Source organism: Sphaeramia orbicularis, chromosome 14 (genome assembly GCF_902148855.1).
Source record: "Sphaeramia orbicularis chromosome 14, fSphaOr1.1, whole genome shotgun sequence".
NCBI lineage: Eukaryota > Metazoa > Chordata > Actinopteri > Kurtiformes > Apogonidae > Sphaeramia > Sphaeramia orbicularis.
Genome location: NC_043970.1, coordinates 12,080,643 through 12,101,251, shown reverse-complemented (window position 1 = coordinate 12,101,251; position 20,609 = coordinate 12,080,643). Strand labels below are relative to the sequence as shown.

Here is a 20,609-nt window from a genome sequence, read left to right as displayed (position 1 = left end):
CTTTGGAGAAGTTGAGCTGAGGGTACTGAGCGTACAGCTGGTCTGAGGAAGCGACAAAGTCGCGGGTGCAGCCAGCGTCCTCTCTCATATCTCCTCCTTTTTTCTTTTTAGCGTGGGGAAGTTGTCCATTAGGAGGATTGTGCCGTATAGGTGCAGCTGGCCGGAGATGCGACAAGTCGCGGGCACGGCCAGCATTTTCCTCTGGGACGGCTTTCTTGCCATTTAAAAAAAAAAAAAACAAAAAAAGACGCTTCCTTGTATATTGTGTGTTGTGTCGGCAGTGGCACAACAGCGTCCCAAAGAAAAAGCTTCTCTCCCTATCCCCATTCCATGAGTCGATTTTTAGAAAAAAAAAAAAAAAAAAAAAGGCAGACTCACAGGGAAACAAAGTTAAAGCTAACAAACTTAGCAAACAAAACGCCATAAACTTTTCCGGGTCACGTGACGGTGACGTCACGCAATGACGAGCCGGGAGAGTCCATTGTGCATGGGCTGTGGGGGGAGGATCCCCATAGATGATCCCCATGACTTATGTGTGTATTGCTTGGGAGAGGAACATGCATTGGCAGCAAGGGAGGATCCTGCTGCATGTATGAGTTGCTTTTGCATGTCAGCAAGGCAAAGGGAAGCACGTTGCCGGTTGTTTCAGAGACAAGGCACAATACGGGAGACCCCTACTGTAGGCCTACGGGCTGCCAAGCGGTTCAAGCCTATGGCTGTAGAAACTGGACAGGCTGGCATGGGCTCCAGTACCGGCCCCCTGACTGTGTATACAGTGGGGGGGGTGCGGTCTGTGTCCAGGTCTGGCCCAGCCGGGGTGGTACATTCTCCCCCAGGGCCCTCAGATGAGGAACGCCCCACATCCCCATTTATAGATGTGGAGGGGGATGATGAGGATGTTAACCTGTCTCCTTCGGAAGAGGAAGATAGGGTCGCGGCGGACCAGCAAGAGGAGGGGGAGCTCGATGAGAAGCGGTCTCCCCTCCTTCAAGGTCTTATTAGTAGAGCAGCAGCGGCTCTGGGTGTGGAACTGCCACCTATACAAGGGCTGGGCCTGTCACGTTTTGATGATGATAAAGGGGGCTCTCAACCTTCAACACGCTTCTTGGTGCCCCTCCTCTCAGACTTTGAGGAGGTGGTCAGGAAGCAATTTGGGACCCCACAGGCAATGGGTCACTGGTCCGGGCTCTGTAGGGCCATGACTGCAGTTCACACTCCAGAGAGGATCGGCTGTGGGCCGCTACCCTCTGTGGATGCACCATTGGCGGCTCTGGTAGCTCCCTCACAGTCGGTTCTGGGGAAAGGGAAGAGCCAGAGCAAGAACTGCAAGGTGATGGACGGTTTGCTGGAGAAGATGCATGGGGCTATGGCAGTCCAGACAAAACTGGCCAACACGGCGGCCATATTGTCCCTGTATCAGCGGCACTTAGCCCAGCAGCTTTCAGAGGAGTCTGGGAGGCAGCTCATAGAGGAACTGCAACAGGTCTCCTCACTTCTCCCCAAGCTTATGAGAGAGCAAGGGGAGGCTGCTGGCAAGGCCTTGTCAGGTTTCTGGCAAGCACGCCGCCATCTGTGGTTGTCGCAGTCCCAGTTGCATCCTGACGACAGGGAATGTCTACTCAGGCTGCCTGTAGAGCCGACAGCTATGTTTGGGCCACAGGCGACGGTGATGATCCACCAAGCGCAGGAGGCTCATCGTGCGGCTCGAGAGATGTCAAATGCCCTGAGGCAGACCACGGGCTGGCAAGAGGTGCGTCAGCCACAGCAGGTGCACCAACAACAGCATCAAGCTAGTCAGGCCCAGTCAGATCTGAGGGTCCAGCTGGAGGCAGGGCGGCGCAGCAGGAAAGGACGAAGAGGGCATGGGGGCAAAGCTCCCCAGGGCCCCAAGTCTCGGTCCTGATGCCATTTTTCCCCCTTTCCGCCCAAACCCTCAGGGGTCTCAGGTAGTATGGGAGTCCCTGGGGGTGGACCCCTGGGTTGTTTCAACAATGACTCAGGGGTATCGTCTTCAGTTTTTGAGCGCCCCCCCTGTGACTTCAGTACCTGCTTTTACCATCGTGGCAGATCACCAACACAGGGAGATCTTGTGCTCAGAGGTGTCCAGTCTCCTGGCCAAGAGGGCCATCAGAGGAGTGGGGCACGAAGACAGGCGGACAGGGTTCTATTCGCGTATTTTCTGATCCCAAAACGCGATGGGACACTCCGGCCCATTTTGGACCTCAGGGGCCTGAACAAGTTTCTACGGCCCCTGAAGTGCAAGATGTTGTCCATACCGTGGGTGAAGCAAGCAGTCCTTGTGGGACACTGGTTCGCAACAGTCGACCTCAAGGACGCATATTTCAAAATTCCAATATGGGAGGGCCACAGAAGATTCCTCAGGTTTGCCTTCAACGGCAAAATCTTCGAATTCTGTGTCCTCCCCTTTGGGATATCGCTGGCTCCCCGCTTGTTTTCCAGATGCATGGATGCGACCCTAGGCCCTCTGCGGCAGCAGGATCTCAGACTAATGAATTACCTGGACGATTGGCTTATATGTGCTCAGACAGAGGAGCAGTGTCGTTGCTGTGTCCAGATGTTGTTGATGCACATCCAGTATCCGGGTCTTCGCATCAACGACAAAGAGTGCAATCTGCAGCCATCTCAGGCCACCCAGTTCCTCGGTATGTGGCTAGATACCAGGACTGGGTTGGTGACATTGACTCCGGCCAGACAGGATTCCCTCAGGGAATGTCTGGAGCAGTTTCCGCTGGGGGCCAGGGTCACATGGAAGCTGTGTCTTCGCCTGTTAGGTCTCCTGACCGCTGCTGTCGGGTGGTGCCACAGGCTCTCCTGCACATGCGGCCAGCACAGAGGTGCTGGCCGCATGTGCAGGAGAGCCGCATATACAGACAGGGAGGCACAGGCTCTCTGCGCCTGAGCAGGTTGGCACAAAGACTGTGGACATGGGCATACAAGCAGTTCCTGTCACTCAGGGCAATGCATGTGCCTGGTGTGGTGAATGTGGTGGCGGACCTCCTTTCCAAGAGGGGACCGCATCCAAGGAACTGGAGGCTCCATCCAGCAGTGGTGGAGGAGATCTGGCACCGCTTTGGAAGAGCGGTGGCTGACCTGTTTGCCTCGAAGGGGAATGCTCACTGCCCACTGTATTACTCCATCGAGAGAGATTTGCCTCCCCTGGGCTGCAATGCCATGGCGCACCAGTGGCCTCAGGGGCTGCTCTATGTTTTTCCCCCGTTCAGCCTCCTGCCAAACCTGCTAGGAGAGTTGCTGCCGCTTCCTTCCAGAGGATGCAGGGGTTATCCTCCATCCGAACCCAGCATTCTTACCTAAGGTGCTCACTGATTTTCACATAAGTCAATCAGTGGAACTGCGAGCCCTTAGGCCTTCTCAGGGGGCAGGCAGGGGTCCACAATGGTCAGCGCTGTGCCCGGTTAGGGCCCTCAAGATTTATATTCAATGGACAGCTGCATTCAGGAAAACTGATCAGCTGTTCATCTGTTTCCAGCCTCAGCGTCGGGGAGAGCCGGTGTCTAAGGCTAGGCTTTCTCACTGGGTGGTGGAGGCTGTCCACTGAGCGTACAGTGAGACAGGTGAGCCGGCGCCAGAGGGAGTGAAAGCGCACTCTACACGAGGCGTATCCACCTCCTGGGCCTTGTGGCAGGGAGCTGCCCTCTCAGACGTGTGCGCAGCAGCCACATGGGCTACGCCAAATGCTTTTGCCAGATTTTATAGTTTGAATGTGGCCACCAGTACCTCCTTTGGGGAGCGTGTGCTGGGGGCCATGTCAACCTAAACATTGATTCACTGTGCCCCTGGCCAGGCCCGAGGTCGACTGGCCAGGGTGATGTCAAGATCCAAGTCAGTGGCCTTGCAGAGTGCGAGCCATCTGAGTGGCCTCTTCCTTGTACCCAGCCCCTGCGTCTGGCAGGGTTGGGTATGCAAGGATCACGTACAGCTGGTGGTGGCACATAGCGTCTTGCGGTGTCGCCACCTTATAGGCGTACGTTCTGTATATAGTTCTGTGGTGATTTTGTACACACTGTAAATTATGTGCACTCGGGGTGGTGACGTCTCATTCGATACTACCTCATGGGGTCGCTATTGGAGCGGTGTCTGCTCTGTCTCCTTGGGACCCTCACGGTGTGTCTTACAGAGCCCATAACATATATTCTATATGTAGTGGAGAGATATTCTCATGCGATAGAGAACGTTGGGTTACGGTGTAACCCTGGTTCTCTGAGAATAGAGAATATCTCTCCACATCGAGGCCGCTCGGGACCCATTCAAATCAGAGAATCAGCTGTTCCCTGCGCAGCTGGGTCTATTTATAGGGCGCAGGGGAAGCCACGGTAGGCGTGGTGTGTCTTAAAGAAGTTTTCACGTCAGCTGCGGGGATGTCAGTAAATCCCATAACATATATTCTATATGTAGTGGAGAGATATTCTCTATTCTCAGAGAACCAGGGTTACACCGTAACCCAACGATATCTTGTTCAAAGCATTCGATAAACACACACACACGACTGTAAAACATCAGTGTTACTTTGTGTTAGATAAACGTCTGACATGTCTGACTTTGGTGTGAATGTGAATGTTGAAGTAAACAAAGATAAGACAGGGACGGTGTAAAGGACGAAGATATTAACTCTTTAGGCACCAGCCGTTTTTTTTTTTTCAAAATACATTAAATTTGATATCAAGATTTCAAAAAGCTGTCTGGTTCCTTCATTTATGTTGCTTGTTGCAATACTGAAAGGGTTAAGAACTGTAATTTTAGTGACATGTGAAAACTATTTTTGAGTCATAACTACTCTAATCACAATGACCTTGACCTTCGCTTTATTCCTCAGGCCAAGTAAGTGTTTGTGTTAAATTTGAAGAATTTGCCTGGAGGTATTCCAGGCTGAATTAAATGGACAGACATGAGCTCACAGTGGCCTTTGTCCTTCAGCCACCAAACTCTCAGTTCATCCTCGGGTTCAAGCAAATGTTTGCACCAAAGTTTAGAACATTCTGTCAAAGTGTTCCTGTCATACCATGTTTAAAATGTAATGAGGGTCAATAGACACCCTTCCTTATAGAGATTAAAAAAAAAAAATGGTGAAACTGAAGATGTGCTTAGATCGGTACAGTTAATTGTCTGCCAGTAACAGGTTGAAAGGTGAATCATCCATGTATTCTCACTGATGGTTTGACAACAGCAAGGGAGGAAACGGGGGAGTTATCCTAATTTTTTAATTCTAGCAATTAATAATGCACCTTTCCAGAGTGTTAGCAAAATGCGACTATAATAGAACTTAACACTACAACTGCATAATTCATACAATATCAAGAAAAATACTTATAATTAACATTATGAGTCACTGAGTAAGCTGTGACTGTATTTTGCTGCTAAATGTTGCTGTTTTTGTTGTTAATATTACCTTTTTATTGATGTACATACATTTTTTTTGAGCCCTTACTTGTTATATGTGGCAAACATTTTCTAAAAGCAGTAAGCCACCTGTTGTACATAACTGTGTCCCTTGGTTGTTCTGAAATAACTCTAAACCATAGCCCTCTGGACTTTTATTACCATTAATGTCGACATTAACTTGAAAATAATATAAGACTTCTAATATTACTCCTATATGTACTCTAAAGACCAGGTTTTTTAGCAGGCTATTACTTATTACCTTTTTTATTTTATTTTATTTTTAAAATCATACTATTAGCTTGTTACCACCTTGCTGTTGACACTAGTGGTGTCAAACATATGACTCGTGGGCCAAAACCGGCCCACCATCCAATCTGGCCCACAGGATGAATTTACAAAGAACAAAAACTACACTGAATATAATAACCAATAAAAGTGTCAAACTCATTTTAGTTCCAAATTCCAGACTCCAAAATTTGAACAATATTCTGCCTGTTTCTAAATGTTCTGTGTCTGTAGATCCACTGTGGTCTGTAAGCTATAATGTACATGTATAATTGATCATTTGAGGCACAATATTATTAAAATTACACTTGTTTTTCTTTAGAAATTTTAAGTTTTTTATAATTTAATTTTACTTTTTTGCATTAAAACACATACAAAAGCTTGGAGTTGTTATTACCTCCGCCAAGGAGGTTATGTTTTTGCCAGGGTTTGTTTGTTTGTTTGTTTGTTTGTTTGTTTGTCTGTCTGTTAGTGTGCAACATAACTCAAAAAGTTATGAACAGATTTGGATGAAATTTTCAGGGTTTGTTGGAAATGGGATAAGAAAGAAATGATTAAATTTTGGTGGTGATCGGGGGTGGGGGGGCCCACGGGGGAGGCCACTGATCAGCCTTGGCGGAGGTCTGCGCTCTCCGAGTGCTTCTAGTTATTTATAGGTTAATATGTTATCATTTTACTGCTCTGGTCAGTTTGAGATCAAATTGGACTGAATGTGTCCCCTGAACCAACACATGTTTGACACTAATGCCAAAGGATTTTAACAAACTGTGGATGATGATGATGAGGAGAAACTGTTTCGTAGTGCATTCAACCAGCCATTATATTTCTTTGCCTTGCTCTCGTACCTTCTCCTCCAGATCTTTAATCTGCCTCCTCTGGATTTCTGTCTTATCTTCAAGGTCACGAATTCTCTGTAAACATAAAGAATGAAAAGGTAAAGACTGTGTTGAATGAATGTGGAGGTGTTGTGTTTGATGGGGGGGGGCTTACAGACCTGGTGAGCCTGGTGCAGCAGCTCCATCCTCTCCTGGAGGATCTGACAGTCGTATTCTCGACTCTTCCTCAGCATCTGCCTCCGGAGCTTCTCCACTGCCGTACGCAGCTCATCCCTTTGGAGCTCATCCAGAGGTTCACCGTACTTTATCACCTGAGGAACATTACAAGCAGTTCATACCATCACACCTTAAGGATCTCTTTAATCGACTCATTTAAGTAGGGGTGTCAAACATACGGCCCGCGGGCCAACACTGGCCTACCAAAGGGTCCACTCCAGCCCATGGAATTTTTAACTATTAACCCATAAACACCCAGTGCTACTTTTATGGCAGTTCCCTAATTAATTATTCTCTGAATTTAACCTTTCTTAAGTGATTTATCACCATTTATTAAAAAATTATCTTCTGTATTTTGCATTTTATCAGTAAAAATCTGGCATTTTCCTTTATTTAATTCACTGATCATGTAGATGTTCATAAAAAGCTCAGATTAAAGCTGAGGGTTATTATATCAGAAACAGAGAAACTTTTCCAGCAAAGATATCATTAACTGAACATAAAACCTATTGTCTCCATCCACTGTCGTTTATCAAACTCCACACTGTAAAAACGATAACTAGTAATTGTTGATTTCATTAAAGTTTTCAAATTAAACTGACTCAGAAATAAAGCTTCCCATTTACAATCTACAAAAATTTGTCTGCCCTGAAAATTTCTCTCATTGTTATCCTAACTAAGATTTTCTAAACAGCACAAAAAAGATTATCAACTTTTGAGAAGATTTTTTTGAGCCAAGTTGGGAACCAGTGGGAAACCCCATAGATGACTGGCGTGTGCATGCACACATGGTCTGAACAAGTTTGAACTAGACCGGGGGTCACCAACCCTGGTCATGGAGAGCCACTATCCTGCATGTTTTACATGGATCCCTCTTCCAACACACCTGATTCAAATGATAATCCTATCATCAAGCTCTGCAGCCTGATAACGACTGTCAGGTGTGGTAGAAGAGGGAAACATGGTTTTTACAGTGTACTGAAACTGTACCAGCCTAAGAAGGGACCTCTTGGCACAAAATAAATAAGATTTCAGATAACATTCAGTTGTGCTTTGTTTTATTCAATATCTATTTATTGAGCATTTTTCAAATATAATTACAGCAACATACATTTTCCTTTATTTAAATACACTGCAAAACCTTACAACCCCATTTAGTTATGTCCACTTATATTTGCTCTTCAACTCAAAAGGGCTGGTCAGTTGGACCAGGCAGGGGGGTCATTGCGACAGTCTTATTCATTCCCCTCTGTCATGGTGCCTACTTAGAACATCATACAGGCAATCAGGCCACACAGGTGTGCCAAAGCCTCTTCCATCAATGGGGTCAAAGGTCCCAACACTCAGAACACCTGTTCCTGGAGCGACCATCTGAAAACACCCTGAGTCAGAGTGGCTTTGCTCATACTAGTGTGGAAATCCCAACTCCTCCCAAAGAGATTCTCTTAAAGCAGTGGTGTTCAAATCTAGTCCTTAAAAGCTGATATCCTGCATGTTTTAGAGGCTTTCCTCCTTAGCACACCTGGAAGAAGTAAACCTCCAAAACATGCAGGATACCAGCCCCCAAGGACTGGATTTGCCTGCCTCTGTTCTAAAGGAAGGCCTATCTCTCATCTTTAATAATGATATGTTCCTTTGACAAAAGAAAGCAAGATTTTTTGAATGGATAATGTAATGTTGTGAGTTGTTCTAACTTGATGTTTTTATAAAGCAGAAATGTTTGTTTAATTCAGTCAAGTTTTTTGTACTAATAAAATAAATATTTGTTTTAACTTACAGTTTTAAGTTGTAACGACAAGTGATTAATAGTTGAATCAACTTTCATAACTTAGAAAAGAAAGTTGGGACAATGAGAACATTGTAGTGAAGAAAACTCAAAAATTTCTTGCATCACGTTGCCTTGATATTTTACGTTTTCCCAACTTTTTCTTTTTTGCAGTGCATGGGTTTTACTGCTGAATCGGTGTTGTAGAAAATGATATGTTTCCACGTTCACCATGGAGCCTCTGAACGTCCAAATGGGTCATATCTGATGACCATGAAAAGGTAACAAACTGTATTTTACACCAATTATTTATATGTATTGATAGGATTAGTGAATTGACAGGTGTTAAACAATTTATGTCAGCAGATGGTTTTGGTCAAAGTGGCATCAAAATAATTTTAGTTCAAGTTCCACATACAGACCCCTTCAGTCTCAAGGGAGTCAGACCAGGAAAATACTAACCTATAAATAATGACAACTCCAAATTTATCTCTGTGTTTGAGTACTAAAAAAAGTAAAATTACATGAAAATGTTTTCATTTACAAACTATCCTTTCACAAAAAATCTGAATAACCTGAACAAATATAAATAACCTAAAATGTCTTCAGAGAAATTAGTCTAATTTTACTAATATTCTGCCTGTTACTAAATGTTCTGTGCGTTTGTAGATCCACTAGTTGTAATGCACATGTGTAAGTGATAAACTGAGGAATAAGATTGCTAAAATATGCACTTATTTTTTGTAATACATTTCAGGTCGTTCATGGCTGTTCATGTTATTTGCATTTTCTTAAAGGTTACTTTGTAGATGTAAACATTTTCCAACAGTAACTGTATTTTTTTCACTGCTCATTATTACCCACTTCAGATCATATTCAGCTGGATGTGGCTCCTGAACTAAAATGTGTTTGACACCTGTGCATTAAAGGATTTCTAGAAAAATCCTTGAGGTGTTCTTTGAAATGTTTGTTTTGCAGGTTTTATCTATATATGTGTGTGTGTGTGTGTGTGTGTGTGTGTGTGTGTGTGTGTGTGTGTGTGTGTGTGTGTGTGTGTGTGTGAACCTTGTCTTGCTGCAGGGCATTGTACAATGTTGCTTCCAACTCCTGGATTTGCTGTTGAGAGAAAATGAAAGTAACTGTTATTACCTCTAGTGAAATACAAAGACTTACAAAGATGACAGTTAAGAACTTAACATTGACCCCTGGAGGTTTATGCTTAACACAAAGCACCACTCAATCAAAACTACATATTTAAACATGTCAGTTAATCTTACTTTAAACCTTCTATGTATAAATTGCCCAATCTAAGTCTGAACTGGGCCTACTTACCATGTAGGCCTGGTCCAGGGCCTGTTTCCTGTAGTCCAGCTCTTCTTCTAGGTATCCTTTTTGTTTACAGAACATTTCCTGTGAAAGATAAGTGGGTGTTTAGGTATGAAACAAGGACAAGTTTTATATGTTTTTGCCTTGTAGCTATGGAAGAACTTGTAACATCAATAAAAAAAAATACTGTACATGGGTTATGGGTATGGGGTACTGTTTTCATGTAGCATAATTGTCAGAAAAAAAAACAAAACTATTTTCATTTTCATCCTTCTGTCAGTGTGGTGACATGTTGAACTAGGAACACATACTAGTTTAGTGTTTTATTAAATGCTATTAGAACTATGATGACATAAAAGGATGGAAAATTTTGAGTTTGATGTAGATCTTTGAGTGACTGACTTTTACTGAGTGAATATTCTTAAAATAAACAGATTTTTTTTTTCCTGTTTTCACTTTGTCTCGTTGAACAAACATCATCGATCAAATCTCCAAACAGGGTGAAACTTATTTATTTGAAAAATGCAAGTAAAAAGTTAGGAGTGACAATTACTTCTTGAGGTAGTAGTCTCTTTTTTAGGACAGTGAGAAAGTACATAGAAAGAGAAAAGGATAAATACTTGATTTAAATGCCTGATTGGAGGCAGTTTAGTTTAATCTATAACACAATTCTTCCATGGTTTCATGGTTGTATTGTAGTAGTTTCTTTACCTTATACGGAGGACAGGACAAAACTGAATCCATATGTCACAACAATATCATATATAAAGTAAAACGCTTGTTATAAATAAGCAGCTCTTTTTAGAGACAATACAAATCAGCAAAACACAGGGACAAAAAGTCAGTGTGACTTTGCACAGTATTTGTCTGTGTTCTTCATTATTTTCACGCTGACCCCTGCATTGTGTTTTCATTTTCATAAAACCTTAAAGCAGAAAAAGCAGCGACAGTGTGGAATATGCAAATGAGAACAGAAAGCAGTCATTTTAGGGCACTATGACCTGCAAATACGATATGATGATAAATACAAAAAAGAATAGTGTTCATCAAAGACAGATAGGAAGAATACCATGCACATATTTAGAATAGAATAGAATAAAATAGAATAAAACACAACAGAACAAAATAGAATAGAACATATCACAACACAATGGAATAGAATAGAATAGAATAGAATAGAATAGAATAGAATAGAATAGAATAGAATAGCACAGAGTACAACAGAATAGAATAGAACAGAACAGAATAGAATGGAACAAAATACAGCAGAACAGAATAGCACAGAATACAACAGAATAGAACAGAACAGAATAGAATAGAACAGAATAGCATAGAATAGAGCACAAAAGAATAGAATGGAACAAAATAGAACAGAATAGAACAGGACACAACAGAATAGAATAGAACAGAACAGAATAGAGAATAGCATAGAATAGAATAGCACAGATTAGAACACAACAGAACAGAACAGACTAGAGCAGAATAGAATAGAATAGAATAGAATAGAATAGAATAGAACAGAGCTTTATTGTCACTGTTACAGGAACAATGAAAATTAGTTTAGCAGCTCTGTTTCTCTTTAGCAACAAAAACACTTAACGCGTAAAAAAAAAAGACTATAAAAATATCACACAAATTGTACCAAAAAATACTGATAACATAAAAAATGACAACAACTACTAAAATACACAAAATACCAAATCTATAATATGGATAGAAGAAATATGTACAGCATATACTGGAAATGTACAAGTAATATATACACTGTCACCAGTCACAAGTGTTTGCTCCTGGAGGATTCTGTTGGGTTTCTGTAAATTGGCTTAGAGTCTGGTTTTGACCAACTCTATATATAAAGTGTCACGAGATAACTTTTTGTGATCTGGTGCTATATAAATAAAATTTGATTGATTGAGTGATTTGATTGGTTTTCCCCTGTAAGCCACTTTGGAAAAAAGCGTCTGCCAAATGCATAAACATAAACATAATATATGATATACACAAGGTGAAATTAAAAAGAAGGTACATGAAAGAGAGGAGGAATACCATGATCATATCTGAATCGTGATCACATCTGAGTGAGTGCAGATGTGAGGTGAATAGAATCACATCCAAAATGACCAATTACTGTCAGGAATCTGTCAGACTCTATTGTGTAGACTACTTCCACATGACAGCTCCCCCTCCTCCAGCTGCTGGAGGTGGGTGTATATTTAATTGTGTATTTTTTTATCTATTGTGTGCATTTCTATCTACTGAAGTAGTTTTGGGCATACTGGGTAACAGGGTGAACCGACTGTACTGATCATCTTTAGATGTTTATCAGAGCTACCCTGCTAAAAAAAACTGAAAACCATATAATTCACGCATCACAGCATTAATGAAAACACTATTTTATTTGTGTTAATGGCGGCCGTTCCTCACCATCTCTATCTCCAGGTCCATCATCTTCTGGTGCAGCGCCGCCTCTGTCCCCTCAATCTGCTGGATCCACTAGAGGGCAACAAAAACCACAAAACATCAGCCTGAAGCTCAATTCATCAGCCTGAAGCTCAATTCAAACTAAGCCACATATAATGTTATGTTCTCCAGACTTACCTTTTCTGCCAATGACAACACAGTGCTGGCTTGAATAATGGCCACCTGCTCCTCGTTTCTTAAATTCTACATGGACAGGAAATCAGTTTTTAATACATTACTGTACACGTGTATGTTTAAGTATAATTTTTGTTACTCTGTGCTGTAATGTTCTGTATAAATTACCCCGTTGTCACCGAGGATATCCAGAAGTTTGATGAGATCTGGTATGCATACATCCTGTGAAGATCAAAAAAAAAAGTTCAAAGAAACATGCAAATTTGGATTTTAGTACATTGAGGTTTTCTTTTCATCTCTTGTTAAACATTGAGAAGACTTGATATGCATTTGGTCGCTTGGAATATTTCCATATTTTCAAGTATAAATATTTTTAGAATGCTAACAGCGTTCAGTTTGTATTTATATTGATTTTAATGAAAAAGTTACCAATTCAGGATCATGGTTATTGTTAGTTACTTTATTTAAAACCATAAAAACTGAAAAGTACAATAAATAATGCAGCAAAAACTAAAATGAAGATAAAATTGTATTAAAATCAGCTTACTTTCCCAATGTTAATGGTTCATGGTGTACAAGATTGAAACAAATTTGCACTGTGGACTCTTTAATAGATCTTTAATGGTATGTAATACGCAAATACTTGCTGCAACTTTTGTACTTGTAAATAAATGCTATAGTCCTTGGGTTTGTTCTGGCTGCTTACCTTGACCCCTTCCTTCATGCAGTAGATTTGTAGAGCGCTGACACCTTCAGAGAAGGGATGCATCCGTAAGTGATTAAATGGAGGGGACCTCCTCTCACGTTCCTACAAGAACAAAAAGTCAAGCATCAGGACTGAGGCACTTCTTTAAAAATTATACCACAGTCAGTTATTCATATGACTCCTGAATTAAACAGAATTTGTATTCTTTATCGACTTTTATTGACTGTTACCTGCTACATCAGTGTGTTCTGAACCTGCAACTGCTGAAACTATTATTAATGCTTTAGTTAAAGAAATCTTTTTTTTTTTTTTTTTTAATTTAATTGTATTGTTTTCAAAGTAATGTATTTTTTTGCAGTTTGAACTCTGGGCACTGTTTTTTTTACCTCTCTCCTTTTCCTTTTTTTTTTTTTTTTTTATAGATTAGGTTTACATTCAGGTTACACTGAAGTTTAAATAATGATATATAAGACTTTTTGTTTAATGCTATCATTTTTTTTCACACTCTTTGCTGCAAAATTTGTCATCACTTGGACCATGCTTTGTGTTTATCTGAACACCAACCCAATTTATATGAATGGAGGAGAGTAAACATGACAGTGAAGAGGATATAAAAGCACTCTGATGTATAAAGAAGAGATATTTGGGTCACATAGACATGGTTTTAACTAAGAAAAGTCTGACGTGGACCAGAAAACCTATCCAGAGGACATGAATCAAGACAGTTTGTATTTACTTGCTTGATCATAAATTTGCACTCAGGTTTTCAACAACTGAAGAAACAGAATCAAATATGAGTGTGTACCTTTTATTTTCCAAACATAAAATACGATAAAAACTGGGCTTTTTGCCATGTGGTCATTTAATTCACTGAAGAAAATATACTTTAACATGCAAGAGGATGTGAACTTCACTATTAACAGAACATGGGATTCAGTCATTTTGTTTGGTTTTCAGCTCTTAATCTCCTTATCTTTATGAAGTCACTATCACTGCTTTATTGTACCAGTTCTTGTGTGTGGTCTGTTCTTCTCTTTGTTCACTAGGTGGCAACTCAACCCCAATCTTGTTGTAGCATCTGCACTGCAGCACAGTCTGCACACAAAGGCTGCTGTCAGCTGGTTATTCAGCAACAGACAGACAGACCAGTTGGCTGCCAACAGGAGATGCCTAGTGTGTAAACATTTTCACCTTTGATCATCTAAATCAATGTGTGTGTAAATGTTTGGGAGTTACTTTCTCTTATTTGATGCTAAATCCTGTAATGTACTCTCACTGATGTTTAACCCTTTAACCCCTGTCGTGTCAGTGGTGAGCAGTCTGAATGTATGATTTATTTCAAATATTCATAAACACTCAACCGTTTTCATAATAGGAAAAATTTCACAACATGCTGATAGAATAGACCTTGTGCTCTCCATAGAGATCTGAGCATGCTCAGTGCACTCCCCACCGCCTATGGAATAGGGGGCAAAACACAGAGTGAGTGAGTGAGACCAACTTAGTATAAAAATAAGATGGTTTAGGCTTTTTTTTTTACACCGTTTTTCTTGTTGTTTTTTTGTTTGGACTGTTGTTTGTTGTGTTGTCATGATTGTCCTTTATTTATTTATTTATTTATTGTGTTTTAATCAAGTTTTAACTGTGTAACTGCTTTTTGGAGTTCAACCAGGTGCCAAAAAGCAGCTGGACTTATTTAGAAAAAAAGAGCCCAAAACAAAAACTACTAGGCCAAACTTCAAATCATTGTTGTTCAGTGTGTTCCAGTTCACAGTTCATGTTCAACATCCTAAATCTCTTATTGATGTACATTCTGAGTCTCTTATTTAGTAAAAACCTGTCAAACGTCAATTCCTCTCTTTGTCTTTTTCTATTATTCCACCCTGTCATTCCAAAGTTATGTTTTTTGTTTTTTTTTTTACTGTGGTAACCAGTTATTGCTCTCTCTGAAGAAGTCGATGAAAAACCAAAGTAACAAAGGTGGAAAGTTTATATGATACTGCACCTAAACTGTCCAAAAGGAGTTGTGTGATGGACATGTCGGCAGGATTTTACAAAAAAGAAATCAACTTAGATTTCTTTCTGGGCTATGTTAGTAAAATGCTTCTCTAGAGTTCAATAAAGGGTTAACCCTTTAAGCGCCAAAGTCACAATATTGCAACAAAAACAATATAACTGAATGAACAGACAGCTTTTTGAAATCTTGACATCAAAATCAAATATGTATTTAAAAAAAAAAGAAACAAACTCTGGTGCCTAAAGGGCTAGTAACATCATCTGGACTCACACCTCTTGATCTTACTCAACACCGTACTTGTCTCCTCAGTTTATCCAGTAGTATGTAACATCCATGAGGTCAGATTTTGGTCTACTCAGTCTCTATTTGGGTTCACCTCAGATGAAACCTGGCTGGTCTGATAACTTTGGTCAGATGATGATTGTGACTCACTTCAAGCTCCAGTATCCTGAACTCTAAGAGCTCGTTCTGGTCTTTGGAGTCTTGAAGCTCCTGCTGAGCCCGACTGCACTCTGCCTCCATCTTCTCCACCTGGAAAACCACACAGAGATCATAAAGGGCTATGGCTAAGTCTTTACTTTGGTAACAACATATTTCAAAACAACTTCAGTCAAAATGTTCCACTAGAAATTCTTTTGCGGGCGAACCTTTTCCAATAACTCCTGGTTCCTTCGTAAGAACAGCTGCTTTTCTTCTACCCATTTGGAGTCCTGGAAAGAGAAGGAAACCCTTAATATTACACAGAGCTAGTTGATTCAAATAAAAAGTATTATTATTTTTCACAGGTTTGTTCTGTGACAACATGTTTCGCACCTGTCCCTTTAGGGTGAGCTCCTTCTCCAAGTCCTCTATTTTGGCTTTATACCTGAGAACGTCTGCTTGGAGCTGTTCATGAGCCTGAAACATGAGCAAAGCAATAATCCATTGGCAAATGAATGAAAAATACCAACCAGTCGTCAAACAGCCTGTTAAAATGAAACTACAAATACATTGTATGAGCCTTAACGTAAACTGAAACTAACCTCTCAGAGTTAAAAACAAGTACAAGTAAAGAAAAAAAGTTGTTGTTCTCATATCAAAGAACCATGACTGTTCTTGGACATCATTTTAACAACCCTATAACATATGTCAGTAAGTGGAAAACAACCCCAAAGAAGGAACAGTATGGAATAAGCTAATTAAAATATTATGCTATGTATTTTGCATAACATAACATATTTCTTGTTTTGCCACCTCATATTAATTTCATTTGTAAATATACAGTACATTCACTCCCCACATAGAATTCTGTTTTGTAAAAAGACACATCATATGTAGTTGTATCCGTATAACCAGAGACATGCAATAAAATGTAAATGAGTTACTGACTCTAAAAACTGTTGACAGATAGTTTACAGGGGTTTAAACTGATTTGATCCTATGACCTTTAACATGGATCTCTGACCTCAGGGTCTTCATTACTGCTGAGTTTGATCATTTTGACTCTGTTTGTTCAGGAACAAACATAATCACAAACACGGAAACAGACAGTACCGACCACCCCACCCACTGCCTGACTCATCAGCGTGGGTAATAATTAAAGAACACTGTAATGTGGACGGATGATTGTGAACATGATTTGGTATGAAAGCAACATCCAAGAAGGGTCTAGTCCTTTAGGAATAAAGATAGGCCAAAGATCACCAATTTGTCCTAAATATGGGAGAAGATTAGGAAAATGTTTCCAAACAATGTTCCTTAAAGAGAGACAGGAAAGGATTATGACATTTCAGCCTCTACGGTGCAGAACAGATCTAAAAGCCCATTTAGTTTGCAGATTTGAATCCTGATGGAGAATATGGAGCAGTACCACTGAGAACCGTGGAGGCAGTGTTGAGATCTGAAGAAAATAATTTCAGAAATGGCAGAACTTCTCAAAGAGCAGCTGTGTGAGTTAGTAAAAAACTACCAACATATTTCTGACAACTACCCTTCTCAATATCAACATTAGTATCCACATTAGAAATATGTCCTCTGTCATTGCCATGTTTGTTATTTTTGATTTTCTTCTTCTTCATTTCAAAAAACTTTAATTTTCTTCATGGTATTCAGCGAGTAAGTTAATTAAGAGTGTCCAACGCAATGGACGGATCTGAGTATGGAGGTAGTGATGCTTGACACCATTTGAAACGAACATACCTATTTGTGTACATAAAGCGAACATGAATGGGCCTTAAAAGATACAAGGAATCTGATGTATTTCATGGTGTAAAGGGCAAGGGTGAAGCCTAAGATGAAAACTGTGATTTCTGATCCCTCTGATTATTTGTCATGCATAATCAATTGATCCTCTACTGTTAATGCATCACTAGCTTAACACACCACATTCTGTGGACTAGGAGCAGTGGGCTGCCATATCAGGAGCAAATCAGAGGTTAAATGCCTTGCTCAATCACAAGCTGCTTCTCAAACCCTCAAGGCCACAGCTACCCTGATGACACTACATAATCACTACATAATCGTTCATTTTTGTATAACTGATAGAACCACATGGGCTCAGAATTACTATGCAAACCTTTGTCAAGTACTAAAACAGGAAGTTACAGTCAAAAACATGCATTTAATGAACCTCTGCTGCTCATGAGGTGAGAGTACGCTGATGCACAAATAGGTGAGAAAATAATACAAACAGTAAGTGAATTTTGAAGTCATACTATGCAGGACAGACCTAAACATACCCATAAAGACTCATATAAAATTAATTCCTTTCACTCATTAATTGAAAGTCTTATGAGTCACTAAAATCTAAGTGGTGAATTTATCTGCACAGCCACTGCCCTCAGCCTCTTTGTTCTTACTATCCTCTATTTTTGCTGTGTTTGGGACATTTCCAGGCTGTACCCTTTGGATAATGGGTGCCCCACCCAATAAGAGGACACAGGATGTACGCACATGACTTTAACTGCAAGATCATATATAGCTACAAAAATTGCAAAAAAAAAAAAAAAAAAGAAAAAAAAAAGAATGGAGGCAAAATAACAACAAGATTAAAGAAAAAAAGAGAGGTTAATCTACTAATTAATCCTTTAATACATTCCTACTGGTCATTTAAGACATTATGATTTCTATTTCTTCCTTTTAAATTTTTTAAACTATATTTTTTCACTTCTTAAGTGGTCCTAATAACATACCATCTGGAACTTCAGTTGAAACAATACTAAGTGACGGCATAATTGGATAATTTTCTCTTTGTGTGTTTTTGTACCTTGGCCTCCATCTCAGCATCCAGTATACCTCCTTTCTGTTCCTGCAGCAGGGCATACGCTCGCTGTAAAGCCTGGTATTCCCTGGTCAGCTGACGGAAACGCAGCTCCGACTCCTCATTGGCTATGCCCTGTTCAAGAAACATTTTGAGGTCAAAGGTTAGAACTGTATCCCGGCTAATTTGTCAACTGGGATGTGAGTCAAAGATTTTGATGGAATCGTAAGGCAAATTAAATTGAATGGAAACACAAATGTCTCTGTGTGATGACCGTCACAGTAAAACCATTCACCTCCTCCAGGTCTTCATCGGGAGTAGCTGGAGTTCGGTCCATCCGAAATGAAGCCACTGACGATGTCTCAGAGTCCATAGACTCTTCATCATATCCAAAGAAAGTGTCTACTACAATGTGTCTCTGCACAGAAGAAGAGATCTGACATTAACTTATGTAATTTGCTTTTGCATGATGATAACACCAACAAATAGAAGCACTGTACCTTAATCGGCCTGGAGCTTCTTTTATGCCTTTTCTTTCTAAGAAGTTTTTCTCGATCCTGAAAGAGATTTTTAAAAAAAAGTTGAACCATGGCAACAATATACTGCACTATTCAGCATACCTAACATTTTTTCTGTCTTGTCAAATAATGTTAAAATACTATGAGTACAATGAAAATGTCAAATATAAGCTCAAAGACTGAAAAAGTATAAGACAAAAGGAAAAAAAATACACACCCTTGTCAGCTCATCAATCATGCTTTGTTGCTCCAGGACCTGAAGCTTGAGAAAGGCTATTTCCTGGTCATCATGAGCCTGGTCCAGGTCATTTAGAGACTTAAGCTTCTTTAATGGGGGGTGGGAGCTGATCTTCTCCTTCTGCAGACACACAGCACAATGTACAAAGATCACTACATCTGCCACTGAACCAATTCATCTCGATAAGAACCCAAAAGAATGCTAAATCTTATGCTTATGCCACTTGGATCTGACCATCTCAAGGTTCTCCTTGGCCAGACTTTTAAGTTTCTCCTCCAGCTTCTGGATGGCCTGGGTCAAGTCATCGTTCCTTTTATTTAGCAGCTTGTTCTTGTCCAGCAGGGGCTTGCACTGCTTTTCCGACTCTCTAACTCGCTTCAGCTGGAGGTAAGAAAGGACCGCAGGGTTACATTAAATAAAAAGACATGTAGAAAATTAAAGTATGTGGAGACAGAAGTTGGGAGAGGAAAAGGAGCGATGGAGACATTTGGTCATACCAGTTCATTCCTCTCATCCACCAGCAGTGAGTTGCGGTCTTCTAATTTACGTATAGTTGAGTTGAGCTCAGCAATGCGCCTCTGGTTTCTCCTCAGATCCTTGAACAAACAGAACACAATTGTTTATCAATCAATTAATCAATCAATCAAATTTTATTTATATAGCACCACATCATAACAAAAGTTATCTCATGACTCTTTACATCTGGAGCTGATCTAAGCCAGACTCAGACTAATTCTGTTGAATCAATAACTAGTTATGTGATCAACCACTGTTCTTGTAAAGTGATTCCAATCAGGTGGTTAGGGTTATAGTGAAGTGCATTTATTCAATTTGCCACTTGAGGCTGACTCTATAAGGCAGTCAATCCCTGTAGACCGGCATGTTTTTAAAATCACCAACTTAGTCAAAATAAACTTGTTTGCAACCTAGAGGAACATTTCTGTCTCTACAGCTGATTCCCTTATTTCCTTATTCCCTTATTTCTTTCCTTCCTTCCTTATGCTCAAAGCAGAATGTGGAGTGATTCTTTTACTATAACTCATCCATTTCCATTATATCGAGGCTAAAACTTATTCGTACTTAAGAATGTAGCTGTTTTGAGGGGAGAAGTCGTCAGACAATCAGAGCTTTTGTTTATTGAATAAAACATTTTTGTTGACACACTGCTCTACTGTAGTTGTGGTTAAGAACTTACCAAACTACCAAGAAAAGCCAGAAGATTCTATTATTCACATTTTATAAAGTTTAATAATACTCGTTACCATAAACAGCCTGTTAACATACCTTAGCTAGATTAACAAAGGGCAGCATTACTTTGGTATTATGGTCTGTCAGCTAACCTGACAATTAACATATTTATACATTACACAAACTTGATATGACGGTTATTTAACACTAATGTGTGTGAAGCATTTATCAAATGGATGAAATTACTTGGTTGCAGTTAACTA

General features: G+C 40.3%; 1 protein-coding gene across 2 annotated transcripts in view; it reads right to left on the bottom strand.

Moving 5' to 3' along the window:
• Positions 1–20,609, bottom strand: part of jakmip2 (janus kinase and microtubule interacting protein 2) — a 52,850-nt gene that overhangs the window by 8,069 nt on the left and 24,172 nt on the right. For both annotated transcript variants that reach the window (XM_030153972.1, XM_030153973.1), the window contains exons 6-22: positions 19,656–19,754; positions 19,393–19,539; positions 19,138–19,278; positions 18,903–18,959; positions 18,698–18,820; positions 18,409–18,537; positions 15,978–16,061; positions 15,812–15,874; positions 15,597–15,695; positions 13,148–13,249; positions 12,610–12,663; positions 12,445–12,510; positions 12,271–12,339; positions 9,853–9,930; positions 9,586–9,636; positions 6,698–6,850; positions 6,549–6,614 (exon numbers count right to left, since the gene is read on the bottom strand). In XM_030153972.1, coding sequence (XP_030009832.1) covers positions 6,549–6,614; positions 6,698–6,850; positions 9,586–9,636; positions 9,853–9,930; positions 12,271–12,339; positions 12,445–12,510; positions 12,610–12,663; positions 13,148–13,249; positions 15,597–15,695; positions 15,812–15,874; positions 15,978–16,061; positions 18,409–18,537; positions 18,698–18,820; positions 18,903–18,959; positions 19,138–19,278; positions 19,393–19,539; positions 19,656–19,754 — 1,581 coding nt within the window. The remainder of the gene's footprint in view (positions 1–6,548; positions 6,615–6,697; positions 6,851–9,585; positions 9,637–9,852; positions 9,931–12,270; positions 12,340–12,444; positions 12,511–12,609; positions 12,664–13,147; positions 13,250–15,596; positions 15,696–15,811; positions 15,875–15,977; positions 16,062–18,408; positions 18,538–18,697; positions 18,821–18,902; positions 18,960–19,137; positions 19,279–19,392; positions 19,540–19,655; positions 19,755–20,609) is intronic.